Below are 23,158 nucleotides of genomic sequence, written 5' to 3'. Positions count from 1 at the left end.
AGCAGTATTCACCAATTCAGCCCACAAAGTTTCAGTTAACCTTTCATGTGCATGCATCATAGCTCTAGCACATTCCACGATCGTTCTGTTATCTCTTTCACTATTTCCGTTTTGTTCCGGTGTATACGGCATCGTCAGTCTTTGCTTTATTCCATTTTCCACCAATATTTTCCGTACTTGTGCATTGTCGAATTCACCACCATTGTCACTCAATAGTTCCTTAACAACATGACCAGCTACTTTAGCTTCAACTAGAAACTGTTTCAATTTCTCGTGTACTTCCGACTTATTCCGAAGAAAATACACAAAACGATGACGTGTATATTCGTCTTTGAAAAGTACAAAATATCGTAATTTGGAATAACTAGATGGAAAAGGGCCCGCAAACATCCGAATGTATGCGTTCTCCAGGTTTCGTAGCTTTATCTCGTACACCAAACTTTTGTCTGTGAGATTTTCCAAAGATACAACCTTCGCATAATTCTTCACTATCTTTTGTTTTTATTCCCAACTCTCTATCTATCAGACTTCTTATATGTCTTTTATTTTGATGACCAAAACGTTCGTGATAAAGTTGCAATATATCAACTTTCTGTACCAAATTTACTGACATATTAATAGGCGGTACGACTCTACAATTCAGCTTGTATAATCCTCCATACCTCTCCCTATTTCCTGTCACAGTAATCATTCCTCCTATTTTCATAGTACAAGTAGTGACCCGTGATTCAAACACGCTACCTGGATTCCTATCTTGCGTCGATAATACAGAAAACAGATTTCTACTTATCTGAGGAACATACCAAACATCTCTCAAAGTCGATCTCACAGTATGTCCATTAACATCGGCCTCAATACAAACTGATCCTTTGCCTACTGCCTTGATCACATTTTTGTCCGCCGTAGTTACAGTGTGACCTTCACTGAAGTATTCGAAATCTTGAAAGATATCATTCCGCATTGTAACATGATTCGTAGCCCCATTATCCACATTCCAATGGTCACGATCTACAATACTACTTTCAGCCGAATTCACAGTCAGTAACATCATGTTAATTCCCTTACTACTGCAATCTTTTCGAGAAACTACTTTCTTAGGACAGTCTTTCTTAAGGTGACCAACCTCTTTGCAACCAAAGCATTTAAACTTTTTGCTACTGTCCTTGTTATTACTACCTTTGTCTTCACACTTACTAGGTTTCTTCTTGATTCCTTTGACAGCAAAGGCCTCACAACTAGATTCACTGTCTACATTGTTACCGAGTGCCTTTTCATGCGCACATAGCTGACTTGTGATATTCTCTATATTCCTATCCTTCTTAGATATTAACAGCCAACTTGACTTGAATGAAAAATATGTTTCAGGTAAAGTATCCAAGATTTTACAAATTAATAGAACTTCAGGTAAATCCTTACCTTCCTCTTCTTTCATTAATTCTTGCTTGAGCTTATACCACAGATTTTTCAACTTCGAGATGTGTGAAGCTATGTCATCAGCAGGATTTTTCTTATATCTGAAAAATTCTAAACACAAATCATACAGGCGGTCCTCACATACACCTTCGTATAGGCGATGCAATTCATCCCATATTTCCTTTGCGGTCGTTAACCTTAGAATTTTATCCAGGATATTATCAGAAATATTATTTGTAATTACAAGTACAGCTATACTGTCCAACTTAGTGTAGCTTCGTAAGTCCTCTTCGTACTTAGCCATAGCTGCTGAATCCCCAGCACTACTATCTGGCATTTCCGGTTTTTTTATTGATCCATTTATTACATCCGTTAAACCGTCTATTCCCCTTAATAATGCTGACATGCGATACTTCCAATGTATCCAATTTTCACCTTCTAGTTTATTAATTTGAAATTTCGACACATCCATTTTGAAGTTTGGTATTAGCCCATAACCTAATATAGGAAATTGGTAGTAACACTCACCAGTATTAAGCAACGCCGGGATCAGGATCAGTGTTAAGGAACTATTGAGTGACAATGGTGGTGAATTCGACAATGCACAAGTACGGAAAATATTGGTGGAAAATGGAATAAAGCAAAGACTGACGATGCCGTATACACCGGAACAAAACGGAAATAGTGAAAGAGATAACAGAACGATCGTGGAATGTGCTAGAGCTATGATGCATGCACATGAAAGGTTAACTGAAACTTTGTGGGCTGAATTGGTGAATACTGCTGTATATATTTTGAACAGGACAGGGCCAACGTCAGTGGAACACAAGTCACCCTCAGAACTTTGGACTGGTATAAAGCCAAGGATTAAACACATGAGGATTATTGGGTCATCATGTTATGCTCACGTGCCTAAACAGACTCGGAAAAAATTACATAAGAAAGCTATGAAATGTATTCTAATATTATTTTTCTTTATTTTACATTGACAAGCGCTGCTAGAATGCATATCGCCTGCCATTGAACCAAGGAGGTTCTTAACATATTCGACACAGTTTATGTAGAAAATATGCAAGGAGGTTGTATCTGAATTTGTTAAGATTATATAACCAATAAAACCAAGTGACATATCTTGATGAATTTAATTTTTACGGACTATCTAGAACAGAACACTAATAAAATAACGACTTGACTAACTTAACAGTTAGCTGACAAAAAGTTGACCTGTATTTAAGACTCGAGGCTCTATCTTGTTCTTAGCTCCATCTAAGCTTCTTAGCTAAATCTAATGACATCTCCGTGTCAAAATGTAATATCTGTAGTGTAAGTGAGCTGGGGTAGTGAGGTACTTACTCTGTATTTAATTTTATTCACTGTAGCGTTGCCAGTGCGTTATTTTTGTAGCTTTTTACGTTACTTTTCATAATGATGTGAAATAGTTTTATAAAAATTACAAATAAAAAAAATTAATAGATCGAAATAGAGCTAGTAGATGTGGTATAACGCCTTCTAACTTTTTAAGCTGTAGCGTGTCAAGATTTATCATCTAAATTGTTTGATTTGCTTCTTTTTTATATTTTAATATTAGATTATTATTACAAGAGTAGGTATGTCCATTAGGTTGACGAAGTGATATGCTCATAACAATTCTATGGTATATTCTTTCTACTGTTCAATATTTTTGTTTGTGATTCTTAATGTATATTTATATATCTGAGATATAATATTCATATAACTACTCTTTTCTTTTTGGGAATATAAATTATTAGAAATAGTTGTCTGTTTGGAAATAGCTTCCATATTTCTAGCAATATATCCTGTCAAGTTGACCTTTACACCTCTTGAAAATCATTATATAACACGGTGCAGATTCAAAGGCATCTAATATAATTTATTTATAAAATAAAATGTAGAAAATGTATGTAGCATATTTATTAGTAATTCATTTCTTCTGTTGCATCCACTGCTTTTTTAGATATGAAATAATATTATAAATTATGAATCGTAACAATCAATAAATACATTGGAATTAATCATAATTATAGGCCTCTCTTATAAAGCGAAATTTTGGGATGCAAGAGCGTAGTTACCATACTTAGCAGGCGAATTGGTAATAGCAGTTGTTTTTATGATTTTTTTTCAATGGATGATAATGAAATGGTGACCCTTTGCGCTATTGGTATACACTGATGGGGGCACTAGTGAGGGATGACAGGTGAGTATGAAATCAGGTCAGTTCGCCCATCGTGACGAATGCAAGAAGTATTAATCACAATGGTTTTCAGGGGGAACCTCGACGATGGTCAACCTCACAGGGCTTGCTAGCAATGGGGCCATTAGTCCACATTACTAACAATCCCTTCCCTCCCCCCTTGGTGATGTTTTAAGACGATGATGCCCATCTGATGAAATAAAATAAGGGAAATCTACGAGTATATAGCGTATTATATTTTATTTAAATTTAGATTGAGAGTAACTGACCCCTGAAAATACACCCGTACATCGCACACACCATCCCTACCAGTGGGGACGAAGATTCCACACGATACACGGTTCGCGCACAATCAGGTTTGTCCCCGAACGCATACCAATGACTCAGTATTCCCACCCATCACGACATATGGACCCTTCACCATCCCTTGACAGGTGTCGAAATGCAATGGTCTAAGCCGAAGCCCGAGCCACTCTGGCGCCCTTAGGCGCATGCTGCAATCCAAAAGCAAGAGTTGACACTTCTGTCGCTCCCCTCTCGTGGGCTTGGAGTGCCATCTGCATTCATCCCTACTTACACGTTCGGTGAAGCTGTAAAGTCCACTCACGGCCAACAGCAAACACATTCAGAAAAAAAAAGCGTTAATTTTACAATTAATATTTTTTTTTTAGCAATCTCGTGTAACTTTTGTCTATCGGCTATTGGCAACATTGATCTGTCTAATCTGTAGTTGTAAAAATATAGATGTCGGTGATTGTGTCATTTTAGCGTTCTTAATTTTTTGTATTATATTCTATAATTTTATACAACTTTATAAAATGTTGCCTTCAACTGGTTATTTTAAAGGAATTAACTGTCCATTCTATGACAGTGGTTTATGTGAAAGGCCTTATTGTCATTTTCGTCACGTTAAGAGGGAATCTCAAAATACAGTAAATGAAGGGATGGAAAGTGGAACGATTTTACAAAAGCTTGTTTCAGCAGCAGTACAGAAAGTGCTTCAGCATACTGATGCGACTACTAGTACATTAGGTAGTAGTGATGATGCTGACGATAAAATACCAAACGTTCAGTCAGGGTCTAAAGTAACATATAATCCTACACCCATTGTAGAATTAAACAAAATATCCAGTGCAGATACAGATAATGTTGAGGACGTAAGTGAACAAAGAAAGAGACATATACCTGTACCATACACTCCAAGGAAGCCTGTTACTTTGCCTATTATCAGACCTGTTGATTCTAATGGTTCTTCGAAACCTTTTATTTATATACCTCCACCAGTGACATACTCACCGGGAAGTAATGATTCTCCTAAATTGGATCCTTATACTCCTAAAGGTACAACAACAGAATCAAAAGAAAAGTATTTACCTGGCATTGAAATTGAATTGCAAGAATATACACCCAAGGAGACAACACAACAACCTAATAAACACAGCTATATACCTTCAGACAAAAGTGTTAGTAAAAAGAAAATTCTGGAGTATAAACCAGCCAAAGTAAATTCAAAAATAGCCCCACCTTCAGTTACATATCGGCCTACACCTCGATCACAGGTTCCTTATTTCTCAAGTGACGAAGATGAGCCTGATAAGAAGAAAAGAAAGTTATCTAGTGATCTTAATGGTTTAGATGATCTGGGTCCAGAGTTTGATATTTTAGACCAAATATTAGATGAAGAAAAGACAGAAAAAGATAAAAATGCCAAAAGTGAAATAGATATTAATAAGACAGAGAAAAATAAAGACAAAAACAGTAAAGAAAATACATTAGGTAGTGAACATTGTGCAAAAGATGAGAGAAAAAAAAATGAAAAGAAATCTCATAGTAAAGAGAAATTGGATTGTAAACATAAATCTACATCACATGATAAATTAAAAACTGAATGTAATAATAGAAGTTCTGAAAAAGCTAATAAAAAAGATGAAGCAAAAATTGAAAATAACAGTAGATGTTCTGAAAAGTCTAACAAAAAAGATGAAAGTAAAGATGATAAAAATAAAGGGGACAAAAAAGAAAAATATTCAAGTGAAAAGAAAAAGCACTCTACAAGAAGCTCTAATGAGAGCTCTAAATATTCTAAAAGTTCAGAAAGACATTCGAAGCACTCAAGTAGTTCTAAAAACAATTCAAAAAGTAAAGACAAAAGCGACCATGACAAATCACATAGAAGGTCTAAGCATTCTAAAGAAAAACACAAGAAAAGAAAAGATAAGTCTCCCTCAGTTGATTTATTAGAAAATGATAATCACAATGAAGAAAATGTAGACTTAAGCAATGAGGATATATATGATGAATCAGATGAGGATATAATAGCCATGGAATGTAAAAAAATATTTGAAGAGTATGTTCCTACTGAAAAACCTAAAGTGTATGAAGAAATAGATAATAAAGTAATTGATACTGATAATGAATATGTTTCAAGTAAAAAGAGAATATCAAGAACAATAGAAAAAAATATTAAAATAATTCCAAAAGCTCCCATAAAACCTGATTATAAATTAAGTGCTGTTCAAACAATGACTGAAAGATTACATAAAGTTAGAGAATATCATTCTTCAAAAACTCCAAGTTCTACTGTTGAAAATAAAATAGATATTACAAAAGGTACATTTAGTAGTCCCAATATTGGCAGTTCTAAGATTCGTATTGCTCATGTGCCTTATGTTTCAACACTATTAAATGCTAAAAAAACTATTACTCCAAGTTCTAATTCAGTAAAAACTGAACCTTCTACTAGCTCTACTGTTATACAGACTGTGAAGAAAGGAGCTCAGCGTGTTGCTCATATACCTAATGAAAAGTTTATTGACAGACCTGGCGTTTTAGAACCACTAGCATCTAAAATTCCTGCAAATGTAAGATCTACGTATTTGAATATGATGATAGATGAATGTCTTAAATTATATCTGTCTGCAACAGATGCTTATGCTAGAGCACAACATGAAGAATTGATTACTAGTAAAAAATGTTCTACAGTGCAAATCTATAAAAACTCTGCTGTATTAGCTGTGAGCAGGCTGAGAAAAGAATTCCAAGAATGTAATGGTATAAAGAAATCAGGATCTGATTGTTTGACTTTACAAAAAATTCCACAGGGTGCAAAAACAAATTACACTGGTTCTTGGAGTATAGAAAATAAGAATAGGAAAAGTTATGATAATTTACATGAGTTTAGTGGAGCAAAATTATATAACAATATAAAAAAATGGATTTTAAATGAAGAACAATTAAAAGAAAATGGTTTTCCTAGACCTCATCCTAGTGGTGAAAAGGGTAGGGCTATCATTATTGGACAGAATAAACAGAAACCACCAAATGGCAATATAAGGACTTGCTGCAGGTGCAAAAAAGATTATACAGTTAATAAAAAAGGGTTTGCTGCAGTTAAAGAAGAATGCATATATCACCCTAATAATAAATACAGAGTACGTGGTGAAGCTCGATATCAGTGTTGCAGTCAAGATGGCACTTCTGATGGTTGTTGTATTGCACCTAGCCATGTATATGAGTATGTAGATTTTGAAAACCTCAAAGGATATGTTAGGACAATGCCACCTGAAAAATCTATGGAGGACTATGGAGTATATTCTTTGGATTGTGAAATGTGTTATACAACTCATGGCTTAGATTTGACTAGGGTGACAGTTATCAATTCTGCCTGCAAAGTGGTTTATGAAACTTTTATCAGGCCTTTGCATCCTATTATAGATTATAATACTAGGTATTCAGGCATTACAGAAGAACAAATGTTAGAAGTGAAAACTACACTATTGGAAGTTCAAGCAACATTACTTACTATGTTCAATAGTAAAACTATTTTAGTAGGTCATAGTTTAGAATCTGATTTCAAAGCTCTTAAACTAATCCATGATACTGTTATTGATACCAGTATATTATTTCCTCACAAAATGGGGCCTCCATATAAAAGGGCATTGAGAAATTTGTCATCTGAATACTTAAAAAAGATTATTCAAAATTCAGTAGATGGGCATGACAGTGCTGAAGATGCTACAGTTTGTATGGAATTGATACATTTCAAATTAAAAGAAGATTTAAAAACTCGGTGATAGTTATGTTAAATTTCTTTATTTAATAATAGGTGTAAGTATAATAATATTCTGGAGTTTATAAAGATGATTTTCCAGTTTAAATTAATAATTTTTATTTGAAGTCACTAATTTTGGTACTTAGATTTGCCTTTAATTATTTAAATTAGGCTGTTGCAGACTTTAAAAAAATAATTTTATATCTAATCAACAATTTTATAGGACAAAATCCATCATTACCCATAACTTAGTTACTAATACATGTATGTAGTCAGCGATCCACAATAGTGGAATTATATTTTTTTTTATTCAGTTATAGTTTTAAAAAATACTTTTATCAAAAGGCTCTAAATATTTAGATTTAGTGCGAATATATAGAAACAAATTGACTAAATCATAATTTTTCTGTTAAGTACCCCTATAGGTACTATAGATTTATTTAAATTTTATATACTTGAGTAGGTAGATAAATTAGTTATTTTATGCATTTTTAAATAATTTATTGAATTGATATTTTGGTTATTTTTAAACTAAAATGCAGATTTTCGTCTACTGTGTAATTTTTTTTTAGTTGAATATACACTTACCTACTTAGGTATGTACCTAATTTCATTATAAGAGATACTGAGCGATTTTGTGGCGTCATTTCTCCAAACCTATTTCAACTTAATCTTTTAATTTGATACTTTTGCGATAGCTTTATGGACCATCATAAACTAAATTTATAATAGTTTTGACATGAATCTATTAGAAATTTAGTTTATATTGATATTTAAAATAGATATTTCGCTGTGATATTAAATTGAAATTGTAATTTTACAGATAGGTTTCGAGAATAACACGTTAGATTTAACCTCATTATTTTAGATGACAAGTATTAGCAAATCAAGTATAGCCATACTTACTTTTTTATTTATTACGCTTAGAATGTTTATATAAATAATTTCCCTACACAGAATGAACTTTTATTTCTTTTTTTACCACCTTAAAATCTTAAATTCGGTACTTACACCACAATGAGAATAGGTAAGATATACCTATTCTCTTTATGACTGTTTCAAAAATATTAAATAACGGGCTTATCTATACAGATGAAATCAAGCGTTAGGCATCTATGAAACAAACGGTCCTAGTACAAAATACAGTGAACTCTCTATATAAGCAACATTCTTTATATTTTATTTATTCTACTCAGCTTAGTTAGTAAAAAAAATATTTCAAAGACAATAAATATGTTTATACTCCTTTTTTCCCTATAAGCAACTTTTCCCAACTTTCCTATAAGAATCTTTTCTATAGAAATTGGTTCAAACGAGTTGCTTGTATAGACCGTTTACTGTATATTTGAAACACTGTTTATCTAAACAGAGTTTAACAAAACTGTGTAAGTGATTAAATACTGTTTAGTCAGGTAACAATGTTTATTAAAATTTTGTGTGCCATCATTTATAGATTATATAATAAAATCTATTACTTTAACCCTTTCAGACCTGAACGATACGGGCGTGAGTTGTAACTTTAAAAAATTCTAAAACCGCGCGCAATTCATTTTTACACACGAAGCTGAAATAACATGATATTGAGATTCTAAACCAGCCAATAAGAAATCATTTTAGCGGTTAGGTGGTGCAGTAGTCTCGTGCGTACCGGCAAAATGGCTTGGCTCCAAAACAAAATTACAAAATATTTAATCTGAAAGAAAAAAAATCTTGGGTCTGAAACACGTTTTATTTTCAATAATGTATTTTTATTTGTTTAGACAAACAAATGTTAGAAATATTTTTGTAACGTTATGTAAACATTTATTAAAGGCCTGTCTATAGTAAATTTAACGTGTCATACTAATCATACTAATACATATAAATGTTATTTTTATATTTGTATATATTATATATCTTTGACAGTTTTTTTTTTTTGATGGGTGAAAATGATATGGTAACTCCGCCTGCGCTAACGGGATACGCTGGCGAAGCATCAGTGAAGGGTGATAGATGAGAATGAAAACAGGCCAGTTAACCCATCATGATGAATTCGTGAGGAATTAACCATGATAGTTTCTAGGGAGAACCGCGAGGAGGTCGACCTGGTTGGGTATATTGCTAGCAATGGGATTCTCGGTCTCCATTACTAACAATCCCTTTCCCCTCTATCTTTGACAGTTATTATAGCAACCTCAATTTTCTTCGTCTTATACTCTTGGGAAAAATATTCCATTTCACGAATAGAAGACTCTCTTGATGGATGATTGAAAAGGATGAAGGATAAAGGATGCTAATGAATTCAAAATCACTCTCTAATTTGTGTCTTTCAAAGTACAAAATATCTAAATAGGTATGAGAGCGTCGTAACCCAGTATACTATATATTGAATAGACCGCAAAAGTCGTGAATTCAATTCTGGCCAATATAAAAAAAATGTGTCAATATTAATTTCTAACTAAATCTTCAGTAATTGATAATAATAACAAACTAAAGAATCCAAGAAACTGTGATAGACTTACCTCCTGTCACGTCGGATAGTTATGCTCGGCGAATGTGAGCATATTGAGTTTCGTCAGAAAGATAATTGTGAAATAGCTCAGACTAGCCATATATATATATATATATATATATATATATATATATATATATATATATATATATATATATATATATATATATATATATATATATAATAATAATAATAATAATAAGTAACTATTACATAAATGTAAACACAAAGGTAAGTTTATGAAAGAAGATATTGTTTGTAAAAAGGTCAACCTTCACGTATTCCTCCAAAAAAATTCTTATAAATCCGTCACGATAGACCAAATGGTTTGCTGTCAACCTCATCTATCATCACTTATTGATAGCCAACCAGTGTATATCGATAGAGCAAGTGGGCTTATTATTTCCATCCCATTAAAAAACTAGTAATAGTAGTTCCTAATCGGATGTTATTTCTAATGCGTCCAGGATTTTTGGATATAATACCCTAGTTAGTGGCAAATTTATACTTTGACACTTCACAAATAGTAATAAATCAGTTAACAGAAAATATTAACCTACATATACTATTTAAATAAATATTAGGACAGTTTGTACAATATTTAGTGGCAGTGAAATTAAACACGATTTAAAACCGAAAATAATATTTTACTAAGACAAAATATTACACATAGGTACGTAAAAATGTCTTTGCAACACTAAGACATTCATACTTTTTAGCTTTATTAGAAAAAAAAAAAACAAGGAAACTGCTACACATTGTTGCACAATAGATCCATTGGGACACTAGTAAAAGATTAATTAGTTGTGGCTTAATTTTGTGCAGCAGAATTATAAATTAAGAGCAATTAGGATAAAGATGTCAAGCAAACTAACTGTTATTAAATCGGTACTTAACTCTATTAAATTTTGTAATATAAATATATAAAAAACACATAAGTAGTCATGTAGGTCTAATATCTAATTTACATTGGTAACTTTTTTATCAGAGCAAGTACAGTATTTTTGCCTATATGAGAAATAACCCTGGGATCACAACACATAATACAATAGTTCACTTAACATATCAGTTCAAGAAAAGATAAATTTTAAATAAAATCCTGTACTAAACCGCTTGGTCAGCGTGGTAGAAATAGGTTACTTCACTCTCTTATTATGAGCAGTCCATGCTATGTAGTGGGAAGTTGATGGGTGATGATGATATAGTATAAAACGATCGAATTGTGGCGAAGTAGACTCGTCATTTGGACTCGCTACTTTTCTAAAAAGATTACCAATGTAAAATGGCAAAACCCTATAGTTCATAAACTTAATAAAACAAAAGTAGGTGTATGGTGACAAATGAGAAGTAAACGTTATCTATAGTATAATGACTGTAAAGACATTTTACAATGATATATTTATGATTTTAAAATGATTGAGATACAGATTTGAGCACCAATCGATATCGGGAAATGAATCAAATAGAAACCATATCATGCTGAAATACTATTTGTAGAGAAAATTCCAAGTATTGATATTGTGATTAAAATACATTTGTTAGGTAGTCATTATTAAAAGGAGATGTTACAAAATAAGTAATTCTGGTATTTCACAGATAACCTTGAATGCAGAAACATAGGTATTTATTCTTAATTTGCTTACATGAAACTAATTATATGTTAACTATGGGATTCAATGTTATAGAAAGTGAATATTGTTAAATTTATTCATTTTGAAAAGATTCTATAAAAAGTGAAATATATATTAAAATATCTCTATTCTTGTGTCATAAAATTAGCGACTACCCACAAAAGCAAGTGTGGTGTAAACAAAAAGTAGATAAACGGTCGCTTACACTTCACCCATTGCACTGATACTGGATCTTTTTACTTTGGATACTTTTTTAGAGTCAGTTATTTGAAGAGTTTAGAGTCAGGGCAGTAAGATAAATTATGACAATCATCCACCAGTCTTGTGTTTGCATGACTGTGTTTCGGTTTGAAGGGTGGGATATGGCGTGAATTTACAGGGTACAGAGGAATAACACCTGAGTCCTCAGGAATGGCAATATAATATTACATTCTAAGTTGCATAAAAAAAAAAAAAAAAAAAAAAAAACATACATATTAACATCTGAATGTTTATTTCAAGGGCTTTCTACATAACTGACGAGTGAGCCTGTCACTGAATATAAACATAACATCCTTGTTAATAATAATTATATTACTTTGGGCTTTATTGTAGTTGTAGCACTATGTGTAACCTCTAATTTTGTACAATTAACCACCACCCACATGATCATTTTACACTATCGTCGTATTACCTGTCCCATCCGTCGGCTATATGGCGATCCCTTAAATAATTTACTAAATGGACATCGTGGCTTGGTTGAAGTTAGGAAATAATTTTAATATTTTTTTAAATACTATAAAATTATGCTTGGTTGTAAGATCTAATGATATATTTGTTACTATCTTATTAAATTGGTTTGTAGTGTATCATTATACTTTATTCACTATAGAAAGTATAGAAATAATTCATCAAAGATTTTTGAATAACGGTATAATTGTGTATTCTAAATTATGGATTTGTAAGAGGTTAATCTTAAAAAAGTTATATTATGAGGCTATATAGTTAATTTACATATTTGTCCCAATGAATTTACATGGAGGTATTTGCCAGCATTGTCAGCAGCACAGTCACGCATACATCACTGATGTCTGAGATCCTGGCTGTCCCCTGCTAATCAATAAATGATTGTTCTACACATGCTTTTACCCGCTTTTCGTATTCCCTCCTGTTTTCTTTGTATAGTTGCGCTGCCATTGAATTTGCAGGTGAATTGGGGTTTGGATCACTTAGTAATGACTGTAAAAATAAAACAATTATTAATAGTTCACAAGTTAGCAAACAAGGATAAGTTGTTAAACGGAATGTAATTAAAATGAATAATTACTTATGTAACTGTCTATGTACTGACTATGTAATTTCCAAATTATGTCAAATATTAATTATTTAAACAGTTATAATTGTCTACAATATCATCTACATATTTTGTGTGTAGAGACTATTAAAAAAAAATTGTTTAATAAAAATAAGTATTTTTGAGGATCTCCATCACATAGATGTGTTCGATATTTCATTCTGTTATGCATATGCAAAAGCTTCAAGTTAAGAGCTATAGAGAGGGCTATGCTTGGAGTTTCTTTGCGTGACAGAATCTGAAATGAGGATATCCGCAACAGAACCAAAGTGACCATAATAGCTCAAAGGATAAGTAAGTGAAGTGGCAATGGTCTGATCACATGGTTCGAAGAATCAACAACCAATAGGGAAGAAAGGTTTTAGAATGGCGACTTTGTGCGGGTGAACACAGCATAGGACAACCACCCGCTAGATGGAGTGAGTTAGTGGATGCAAGTGGATATAGAGATTTGTTTTGAATCTAGTGGCAATTTCTAGTATTGAATTGTATGATTTAATAATTTCTTTCATATCTCTAAATAAAACATGCATATTTTCTTTATATAGTGGGTATTCTGAATATCTATTTTCATCCAAAATCCAAACAAATTGTAGAATCTTATAAGTTTTAAAAATCAGGAAGATCAAAAAATAATGTTACTCAACTTTTAACATTAAGTATAGGTTGTTGTATTAGACTATATTTTAAGATACACATTAGTGTTGTATATTAGATGTCCGAAAATAATTGTTACAACAAAGACAATTAACATTTAAACAGTCTTGTTATGTTAACCAGTGAGGTAAGTCTGGTTTACTTAGGACATCCTGTATTAATGTGGGTTATAAAAAAAATATCTGCAGATAGCATCCTGATCAGAGTGATTAAGGATTATAAAAATACATGCACAGAATGGAGATGGAATGGAGATCCCCAAAAATAAGTATTGTTAATTAATAACAATTGTTTTTTTATATCATAGTTTCATTAAACTTTGGTTATGCCTAAACAGAAATTTGTATGTTGTAGAGTGGGTTCCCTTCTAGTTATTAAGATAACAAACAATAAATAAATATTAAACAAATAATATTAAATTTATTTCTTTTTCACACTTGTTTCAGTTTTACTTGAATAATGTATAAAACTTTATATCATGTCCTTTCTGTGGCAGACAGAAGTCCTTATTTAGCAACTGTATCACCAAAAAATAAGGGATATTGCATGGATTGTAGTATTTATAAAAAGTCAATTTACCCCTCATTTATAACAAAAAATTAAGTATAAATGGCTTATATTGTTACTTTACATGTTAATATTAATTTACCTGTATGGAAGTTAAAATAGCGGACACATCATATGTTGGACTCCACCTGTTTTGCAAAATGTCAAGACAAATCCCTCCATCAGCATAGACATTTGGATGGAACATTTTTGATACAAATCTAACTGTAGGGGGTTTATTGGGATACTCCTCAGTGAACTCTATAGTCAACTTAAAGGTTCCATCTTCAAATGGGGTGTCATGAGGTCCAAATATCACAGCATTCCAGATCATAATATTGTTGTCAGTGGGTGCCCCTGACACTCCGGTAGGTGGATCTTCTTGTAAACTGTAATGTTACATTATTTATATATTATTATCAGATTTTTTTCACACTAGGAATAATTACACATAATATACATATATGTAATTCTAGGCACTTAGCAATAAGAAATTATTTAATAGCCCAAGCAGAAATATTCAATTAATATGCATTAAGTACATAATACTTATCAAAATTAATATTTTAAACAATTTAATTAAATTATTGTTACATTTTTTTTTATACCACTTAAAATGGCAAACAAGCTGATGGCCCACCTGATGGAAAGTGGCAACTGTCGCCTATAGACATAAGTAGTATCATGGACATAATAGAGTATACTGTTTCGCCCATGATACCACTCATGCATTGCCATTCCTGAGGACTCAAGTGTTATTCTTCTGTACCCTGTAAATTCACCATATCCTTTCAAACCGAAATACAGCCATGCAAACACAACTGCTTCACGGTAGAAACACAAATGGGACAGAGGTACCCAAGCAATCGACTTTTGTACAAAGTCTCCCTCTGGTGAGCTAAATTATTATATTATATTTATAATAAGTTTAATTTATTTTAATAATAATTAATATATGGTTACAAGTGAATAAAACTTGTAAAATATACATGATTTCTTTAACATGATCATGAATTTTCTAAAAATATTGTTATTCTTAATACCCTTAAATTCAATAATTGAAAGGTAATGAGAATAACAATGTAAATATATTAATATGGTTAGATTATTTCTTTATTACTCCTATACAAATTGTAATTGACATGAGACCAACAGAAGTGATTGCAAAAAGAAATACCAAAATGTATTCAGAATTTAACAAGATAAAATATAATATAAATGCAAAAATTATCATCAAGTTACTAATGTGTTTTTGACACTGCTTAAGTCTGACATCTACATTATTATACTGAACTAAAATCTTTATCATACAATAACATTATTGTTAAACTACTACTAATTTTTTAGATGGTAAAATTGTATTTAGAGAGTTATGCAACTTGTTTATGATTAAGTTATAAGAGAAGTTTTTGTTTAATCATTCAGACACATGGAACATATTTTTTGTTTTTCGAAATTGATTGATAAAATTAAGCAGTCATTGCTATACTTCAATATAACTACTCATATGACCTAAATATTGCTTTTGGATTTGAAATTATACTGAATGTAATATTAAAACTGGTAATTTATTGTCAGTTTTCGCTCAAGATGGCATTGAATTAAAAGTTACATATAGCAAACTCTCATATTTATAAATAGAATTATGAGCAAGCGAAGTTTTGCATTAAATAATAAACGTAAATATAAGAGTTCAAAGTAAATATTGAAACATATTTCGACAACCTACATAGGTTACAAACAACCATTCATAGAGAATGACGTAGCCGTGGTCTGGTCTACTTAATATATATAATAGTTTTTTGTGATAGGGAGCAGTCTTCGCTTTTATGTCAGTATATTTAGTGAACAACTGGAAATGTGGAACATAGAAATCGATGAAAATGACAGTGATGTAATTTGATGAATCAGCATTACAATGGAGTAAAAATATTTTATAAAGATTAGCAAATATATAATAATGAGGTTATGGGAGCTAATAAAGAAGAAAAGTACTAGATTATTATGTACAAACCGTTTAAAATCTCTCATTAGGCGTCTTCGGGCAGGAGTTGACATTTTAATTTCAAGCTTTTAGAGCACTAACACAGAGAAATATTGATATATGATTCGTATGTTAATAACTAGTTCATATGAATGATTTTAGAGATTTAATCCCCGTATTGAATATAGACAAAAGATTGCTCCTTTGTGATTGAAAAATTTTTGTCGTCACGGTCGTAGATGATTGTCAAATGATCATGAAATTAGCAACATTCGCAACAATCAGGTGTGACAACTTCCTATTTTTTTTTTAAATTTAACTCTAAGAACTAGGAATTATATAGAAGGAATGATAAAATAAAAACTGTAAATCATATAGTTGCCTTCTTTCTTCTTATATAAATATAATTAGTAAAAAGAGGATGAAAGATATACTATCAGTTGCTATTTTTTTCAATTAATATCATAGCAGGCTAGTGTATAGAAAATGATTGATATCGTAATTATTTATCAATAACAAATTTTACATTACTAGATTATAGATATTATAGATATTCGACACAGTTTATGTAGAAAGTATGCAAGCAGGTTATATCTGAATTTGGTAAGCTTATACGGCTGTATAACCCTACCAAATTCGTCGAAATTCCATTAGGAAGTAAAAAATCTTATCACAAGAAATGAAGATTCCTGCTAGGACACTGTCGCGTATTACCTTTTAGATCCAAAGAAAACTTTTACATAACTTTGCAAACTAAACAAATTGTATATAGGTGCTACAACTCTGGTATTAATGTTACCCTTGCGTGGTTTCCTAGTCATTCAGGAATTATTGGGAATGAAACAGCAACTTATTGGCCGAAAATGCTATTCAACATGGTAACAATTACAATTTTTACTTCACTCGAGATCTACATTGTCAGGCTAAACCACATATGTTAGAGGCTTGAGATAACTTGTGGCAAAAAACTAGACAATCTAAAGGCAAGTATTATGGTAATATCCAGCCCTTCATCCCTATAAAACCATGGTTTGCTTCACAACAAAACTTAGATAAGTGGGTTACATCAGTTATATGCCGCCTTCGTTTGTGACATGTCTGCACACCCGTATTTTTATCCAAAATCCGAATCCAAGATCACTCTCTGTGCGAATGTGGCTTAGCGGAAGGAACCTTAGAGCACCTATTTTTTGAATACTTGAGGTATTCAAAAAATAGGTGCTCTAAGGTTTTTATTGGCTCTTCCCCTCTATGACCTGTTGCCTCGTAGCCTTTACGCCCTGTAAATATTCCATTCCTTCTTACTTTAGTCCACTCTCCTTTGATTAAGGTACTGGCCAAATTTATATGTACTAATAATATAAAAATTTAAAATATAAGTATATGTCTCTCTTTACACTTCTCGTTTTTTCATTCCTTCCGCGTATTGTCCTTGCTATAATACACTCATACATACATATCATATTAAATGACACGTCTTAATATTTTGGTTTATTTAATTTTTCGTGTGTATTATATTATGTATACTAAACTTTAATTTATTTTAGGAGTTTCTAATACTACCATAAGACGAATTGTTGCTGAAGGCTGTCAAAAGAGGAAAGGTGGCAAAAAAAAAAAAACTTGGACAGTTTTGATTTAGAATTGATCAGAAACAAGATAAATGAGTTTTACACTGTACGAAAAGAAATACCCATTGTCATGAAATTGCTACAAATTCTTCGGGAGGAAATCAATTTCAATCATTTTCTTTCAGTTTGAATATAATCTAAAAACATAGTAATCTAAAAATAACAATCTTATTTTGTCTTCAGACTTCTTTTGAAAGACATCGGATTCGAATTCGTGAAGTGCCAATCAAATAGGATTATTTTAATGGAGCTACATGACATAAAGATACACAGATTCAAGTATTTGGAGCGTATAGAAAAGAATTGAGAAGCTAGATGTGGCTTATTTAGATGAAACCTACATACACGATTCATGTTCAGTGAACAAATGCTGGCAAAATAAAGATATTGCAGGCCCATCTAAAAGTATTTCGGCAAGGCCTAGATGGATCATTGTACATGCTGGTGGAGAAAATGGTTTTGTGCCAAACTGTTGTTTGGTATATAGGTTGAAGAGTACATCTGCTGACTACCACCATGATATGAATAAAGATAACTTTACAAAATGGGTTACGGAGAAGTTGATTCCCAATCTTACAAAACCTTCTCTAATTGTCATGGACAACGCCAAGTACCATTCTGTACAATTAAACAAACCACCTACATAAGCCGACCGTATTGCTGTTATAAAAGAATGGCTTCAATCAAACAATATCCCTTACGACGATAATTGGCGTAAATGTCAATTACTGGAAACAGTGAAAAATCATAAGTCTGAACCTAAATATCAGATAGATGAGATTTTAAAATCACACGGCCACGAAGTCTTGAGGCTCCCACCATATCATTGTATGTTAAACCCCATAGAATTAATCTGAGGAATAATGAAACAAAAAGTTGCGGGTAAAAACGTCAATAGACCTGCAAGTGATATAAAATCTTTAACAGAAGAAGCTCTCTCTCAAATAAGGATCAATGAATGGCAAAAATCTTATGAACATGTAATAAAAATTGAAAATTAGTTCAAAGAACAAGATCGATTAATTGAGATGCAGGAGGAAAGGTTTATCATAAATACTGCGTCTTCCTCGTCTTTCTCTTCAGATGAACACTTTTATGGATGTGCAGTATTTGGAATCATTTTCAAGTTCTGATTATAGGCTAATTAATTAATAAACTCATGAATAGAGTAATTGGAGTTTTCATCTAAATTTCAAATCCCACATTCGTCACAGTAAGATTTTGAAAAATTATCCTTGAGAATTGGATAAATTTTTATATTGCATGTATCATACAGAATCAACCGCTATAAGGAAAAAAAGTATCAAAACGTTTTACTCCAATTTCCCCAGTAATGTTAGCGTCGAAAAAAAAAGCGCGGGAAACGTTTAAAAAAGCGGGAGTGTTTTTTGATCTTCTTTAAATTAATTTTATTTTTAATTATATAAGGATTAGTCTTATTTATATATTGTGTATTAGATTGTATATATAATTGTATATTTTGTAGTAATAGTGTTTGTTGCTGTAAATATTGGTAAGTAAATTACCTATATTAATTAGACATTATGGATCCACCTATAGACCCTGGGGGGACAACCCCCCAGGTGTCTGCAAATATAACTATCCCATTTAATAATAGTTTTGATATATTGGGTGAATCTAGTATGGACACAGATGGTTCTAGCGTTGCAAGTTCTAAACGTAAGCGAGTACGTGGCGAACGTCGCATTTGCAAACATTGCAATAAAAAACGAAGGAGGCACACCAAAGGTCTCGAATCTAAAATTAAAGATAGTGATTGCCAATGTATTGAGGATGAGAATCAAACTCTAGTATCAATACCAGTTGTAAATAATACCGAGTCTGTTAAACCTGCTTCTCCACCCAGTACTTTAAGCAGAACTTTGTACAATGCCGAGGATGTAGCTCCTTATGTCGTTCATGTACAAAAAAATGAAACACATCCTAATGATAACACTACATTACATCCTATTGCATTTGGTCGCTTTTTACACACTAATAAGATAAATAATATAGTGAATGGTAGCCTCAAAAGAATAGGAAGAAACCGTTTATAGCTTTCTTTCTCAAATTTTGAAAATGCAAATGCATTTTTAAATAATAGTCACTTAGAAACACATAATTTTAAGGCATTTATACCTTCTTTCCATGTAACCCGTATGGGAATTGTGAGGGGTATTCCTAAAGATTGGACAGAAGAGGAAGTAATCCAAAATATATCAGTACCTATAGGTTGTGGGAGAATTCTAAAAACCAGAAGAATTAAGAAAAAGACCATTAATGAAAGACAACCAAGTTTTATTAATACTGAAACCATTGTTATTACTTTTGATGGACAAATATTACCAAAAAGAGTATTTATGTTTTACACATCATTAACTGTAGATTTGTACATTTACCCCACTATCCAATGCTATAACTGCTGTAGGTTCGGACATGTCAAGATGCAGTGTCGTTCAAATCCTCGGTGTTATAAATGCAGGCAAAATCATACAGGTGATAAATGTGAAGTAGATGAGGAAAATGTTTCTTGTATCTTGTGTAATGGTTCTCATTCAGCAATTAGTAAGAAATGTCCTGAATATGCACGTCAGAAAGCCATTAAAGAAACAATGGCCCACAGTTGTGTTTCTTATGCTGAAGCATCAAAATTTCATCCTCCCACTTCTAAACTATATTCAGATGTATTAACATCATCATCTCCGTCCAATAAATCTCATTTTCAATCTTCTTTCCTCAAAGAGAAATCATCATTACCACATATTCAATCATCATATAAAAAAACAGTTACACTTAAACCACGCTCTCCTCAAAAAGCACAACAAGGATATGATCGTTCTGCCCATGAAGCCATAGTTAAGGAATATAATATTCCTGCTCCCTCTAATGGTTGTGCATTATCATCAAATAATATTGACAATAATCAATCCATCTTTGATATTATTCTCATGCTTATTAAAGTGTTATCGCAATCGAAAATGATACAAACAACTTTACCACCGTCCAACGATGCCATTTACAATGTATTTTCTTAATTATTAACTTCTCACAATGGATTACAAAGTCCTAATAATTCAGTGGAACTGTCGTAGCATAACAAACAAGAAATCAGACTTATTTTATTTGATTAATAAATATAATCCTTTTATAATAGCTCTCCAAGAGACTTGGTTAAAGCCAGGATATCCTTTTAGGATTTCAGGCTTTACAAGTCTCCGTGATGATAGAGCTGACGGATATGGCGGTGTTGCCATATTGGTCAAAAACTCCCTTCCTTTTTCTTCTTTTTCGCTTCCTGTATATAGCGGCATTAATGCAGCTGCTATAATTATAAATGGTATCTGTTTTGTTACTTTATATATTCCTGATCCTACATGCCAAATATATTCACAACTAGAACAATTATTTTCAATTTTACCTAAACCTTTTCTCGTAATGGGCGATTTTAATGCTCAACACCAATCGTGGGGCAGTTCTACTTCTAATTTTTATGGTGGAAAACTCCTGACGATAATTGACACTTACAACTTATGTATTATTAACTCAGATGTACCAACACGTAGAACTGCACCGAATGAAGGGTTTAGTGCTCCTGACATTTCAATATGTTCTTCTGATTTAGCTTCTTCACTGTCGTGGTATCCTCATTCCTCTACTTTCGGAAGCGATCACTTTCCCCTCATTCTTTCTTTTCCAATTTCCATTCCCTCAAGTCGAAAGAGTGGTCCTCGGCTTAAATATAATTTATCAAATGTAGACTGGAATATTTACAAACAATATTTAGATAATAAAATATCGGAGTTACCTATTGTTTACCATGGAAATGAACATCAATGTTGTAATGACTTGATGATAAATATGAAGGAGGTTGCTGATTTATTATTTCCTGTTAAAAATAGTGCTTCAGGGAAAATTCCCTCGCCACCTTGGTGGGACAAAGATTGTACGGAAGCAATTAAAAATCGTAAAGAGGCTGAAAAAAATTATAATAATTACATGACACCAGAAAATTTTGAAATTTACACCGCAGTTTCACGTTCTACTCGAAAACTACTGAAAAAAAAGAAATTAGAAGGCTGGAGAAGATTTTGTTCTTCTATCTGTCCAGAAGTTAATTCATCAGTCGTTTGGAATAATATTAAAAGATTCAGATCTGCCTTTAGTGATCATACATCACGTTCTGCACTCGATTTAACTTTAGCGAATAAATTTTTAGATCGCCTTGCTCCTAGTTATGTGCCGGAATGCCTTTACAATATTTCTCTATCCGTCTCTGACGAATTATTCGAACTTGACTCTCCTTTTACTCTAGTAGAACTTAAAGGTGTTCTAGCTTCTATTAAAGACTCTGCACCGGGAGAAGACGGTATACCGTATTCCTTTTTTAAAAATGCTAGCGATGCGACATTAATTTACTTTTTAAATATAATTAATTCCATAATTATTTCGGGAAATATACCTACTTCATGGAAGTCTCAGATTATTATACCATTTCTAAAGCCTCATAAACCACCTTCTGAACCATCTTCATACCGTCCTGTTGCACTTTCCTCTGTCTTACTAAAGCTAGCTGAACATTTAGTGAAAAACCGTCTAGAATGGTTTTTAGAAAGTAATAACTTACTATCCCCGAACCAGTTTGGTTTTAGGAAAGGTAAGAGCACCTTAGATAATGTGAGCATTCTTATTTCAGATATTCATATAGCTTTCTCACAAAATTTGTCAATCCTCTCAGCCTTTTTAGATATAAATTCTGCCTATGATAATGTAATAATTTCTATTTTAAAAACTAAATTACAAGCTCTAAATGTACCGGTAATGCTTTCTAATTTCATTATTAATATTTTATCAGAAAGAACAATATATATGAATTTAGATGAAGATACCAAATTATCTAAAACAGTATGGAAAGGCCTTCCACAAGGATCTGTTCTCAGTACAATCTTATTTAACATATACACATACGATCTAGAATTATTCCTTGATAAATCCGTCAAAATTTTACAATATGCTGATGATCTTTTATTATATTTTATTGCGAAGTCCATAGAATCTGCTTCTGCCAAATTATCTGATTCATTAGATTTGTTAAAAACGTGGTTAGATGCAAATGGTCTTAATCTTTCTGTAACCAAGAGTAGTGTAGTTTTGTTTTCAAGAATGAGATCACCGCAACAAATTAAGGTGCTTTATGATAACTCATACATTC

The 23,158-nt window shown here is 32.1% G+C and overlaps 2 protein-coding genes and 1 long non-coding RNA gene across 3 annotated transcripts; 2 read left to right on the top strand and 1 right to left on the bottom strand.

Annotated features, from left to right (window-relative positions):
- The first annotated feature begins 4,259 nt into the window (after positions 1 to 4,259).
- Positions 4,260 to 9,678, top strand: LOC113520309 (RNA exonuclease 1 homolog). Its single transcript, XM_026905610.3, has one exon. The coding sequence runs from the start codon at positions 4,444 to 4,446 to the stop codon at positions 7,696 to 7,698; it is 3,255 nt and encodes a 1,084-aa protein (XP_026761411.2). The 5' UTR covers positions 4,260 to 4,443; the 3' UTR covers positions 7,699 to 9,678.
- Positions 9,679 to 12,703: 3,025 nt separating this feature from the next.
- Positions 12,704 to 16,608, bottom strand: LOC113520295 (ubiquitin-conjugating enzyme E2-17 kDa). The gene is made up of 3 exons (XM_026905586.3): positions 16,349 to 16,608; positions 14,438 to 14,723; positions 12,704 to 13,016 (listed from the first exon to the last, which is right to left on the bottom strand). Exons 1-3 carry the CDS (start codon positions 16,390 to 16,392, stop codon positions 12,891 to 12,893), a joined length of 456 nt encoding a protein of 151 aa, XP_026761387.1. The 5' UTR covers positions 16,393 to 16,608; the 3' UTR covers positions 12,704 to 12,890.
- On the top strand, positions 16,469 to 19,121 carry LOC128201349 (uncharacterized). Its single transcript, XR_008253204.1, has 2 exons — positions 16,469 to 16,603; positions 17,866 to 19,121. It is a non-coding gene; the product is annotated as an uncharacterized LOC128201349 (long non-coding RNA).
- Positions 19,122 to 23,158: the final 4,037 nt, after the last annotated feature.

Source organism: Galleria mellonella, unplaced genomic scaffold (assembly GCF_026898425.1).
Source record: "Galleria mellonella isolate WM207_F2 unplaced genomic scaffold, CSIRO_AGI_GalMel_v1 utg40, whole genome shotgun sequence".
Classification (NCBI taxonomy): domain Eukaryota; kingdom Metazoa; phylum Arthropoda; class Insecta; order Lepidoptera; family Pyralidae; genus Galleria; species Galleria mellonella.
Note: the sequence above shows the minus strand (reverse complement) of the source record. Positions and strands in the feature narration are given on the sequence as shown.

Bases quoted from the DNA above. Each gene is read 5' to 3' on its own strand.
- LOC113520295 (XM_026905586.3), bottom strand. From the start codon at position 16,392: ATGTCAACTCCTGCCCGAAGACGCCTAATGAGAGATTTTAAACG. The intron at 14,724-16,348 runs GTTTGTACATAA...GTAACATTACAG, and splicing joins CTAATGAGAGATTTTAAACG to TTTACAAGAAGATCCACCTA. The intron at 13,017-14,437 runs GTAAATTAATAT...TTATTTTTACAG, and splicing joins CTATTTTAACTTCCATACAG to TCATTACTAAGTGATCCAAA.
- LOC113520309 (XM_026905610.3), top strand. From the start codon at position 4,444: ATGTTGCCTTCAACTGGTTATTTTAAAGGAATTAACTGTCCATTCTAT.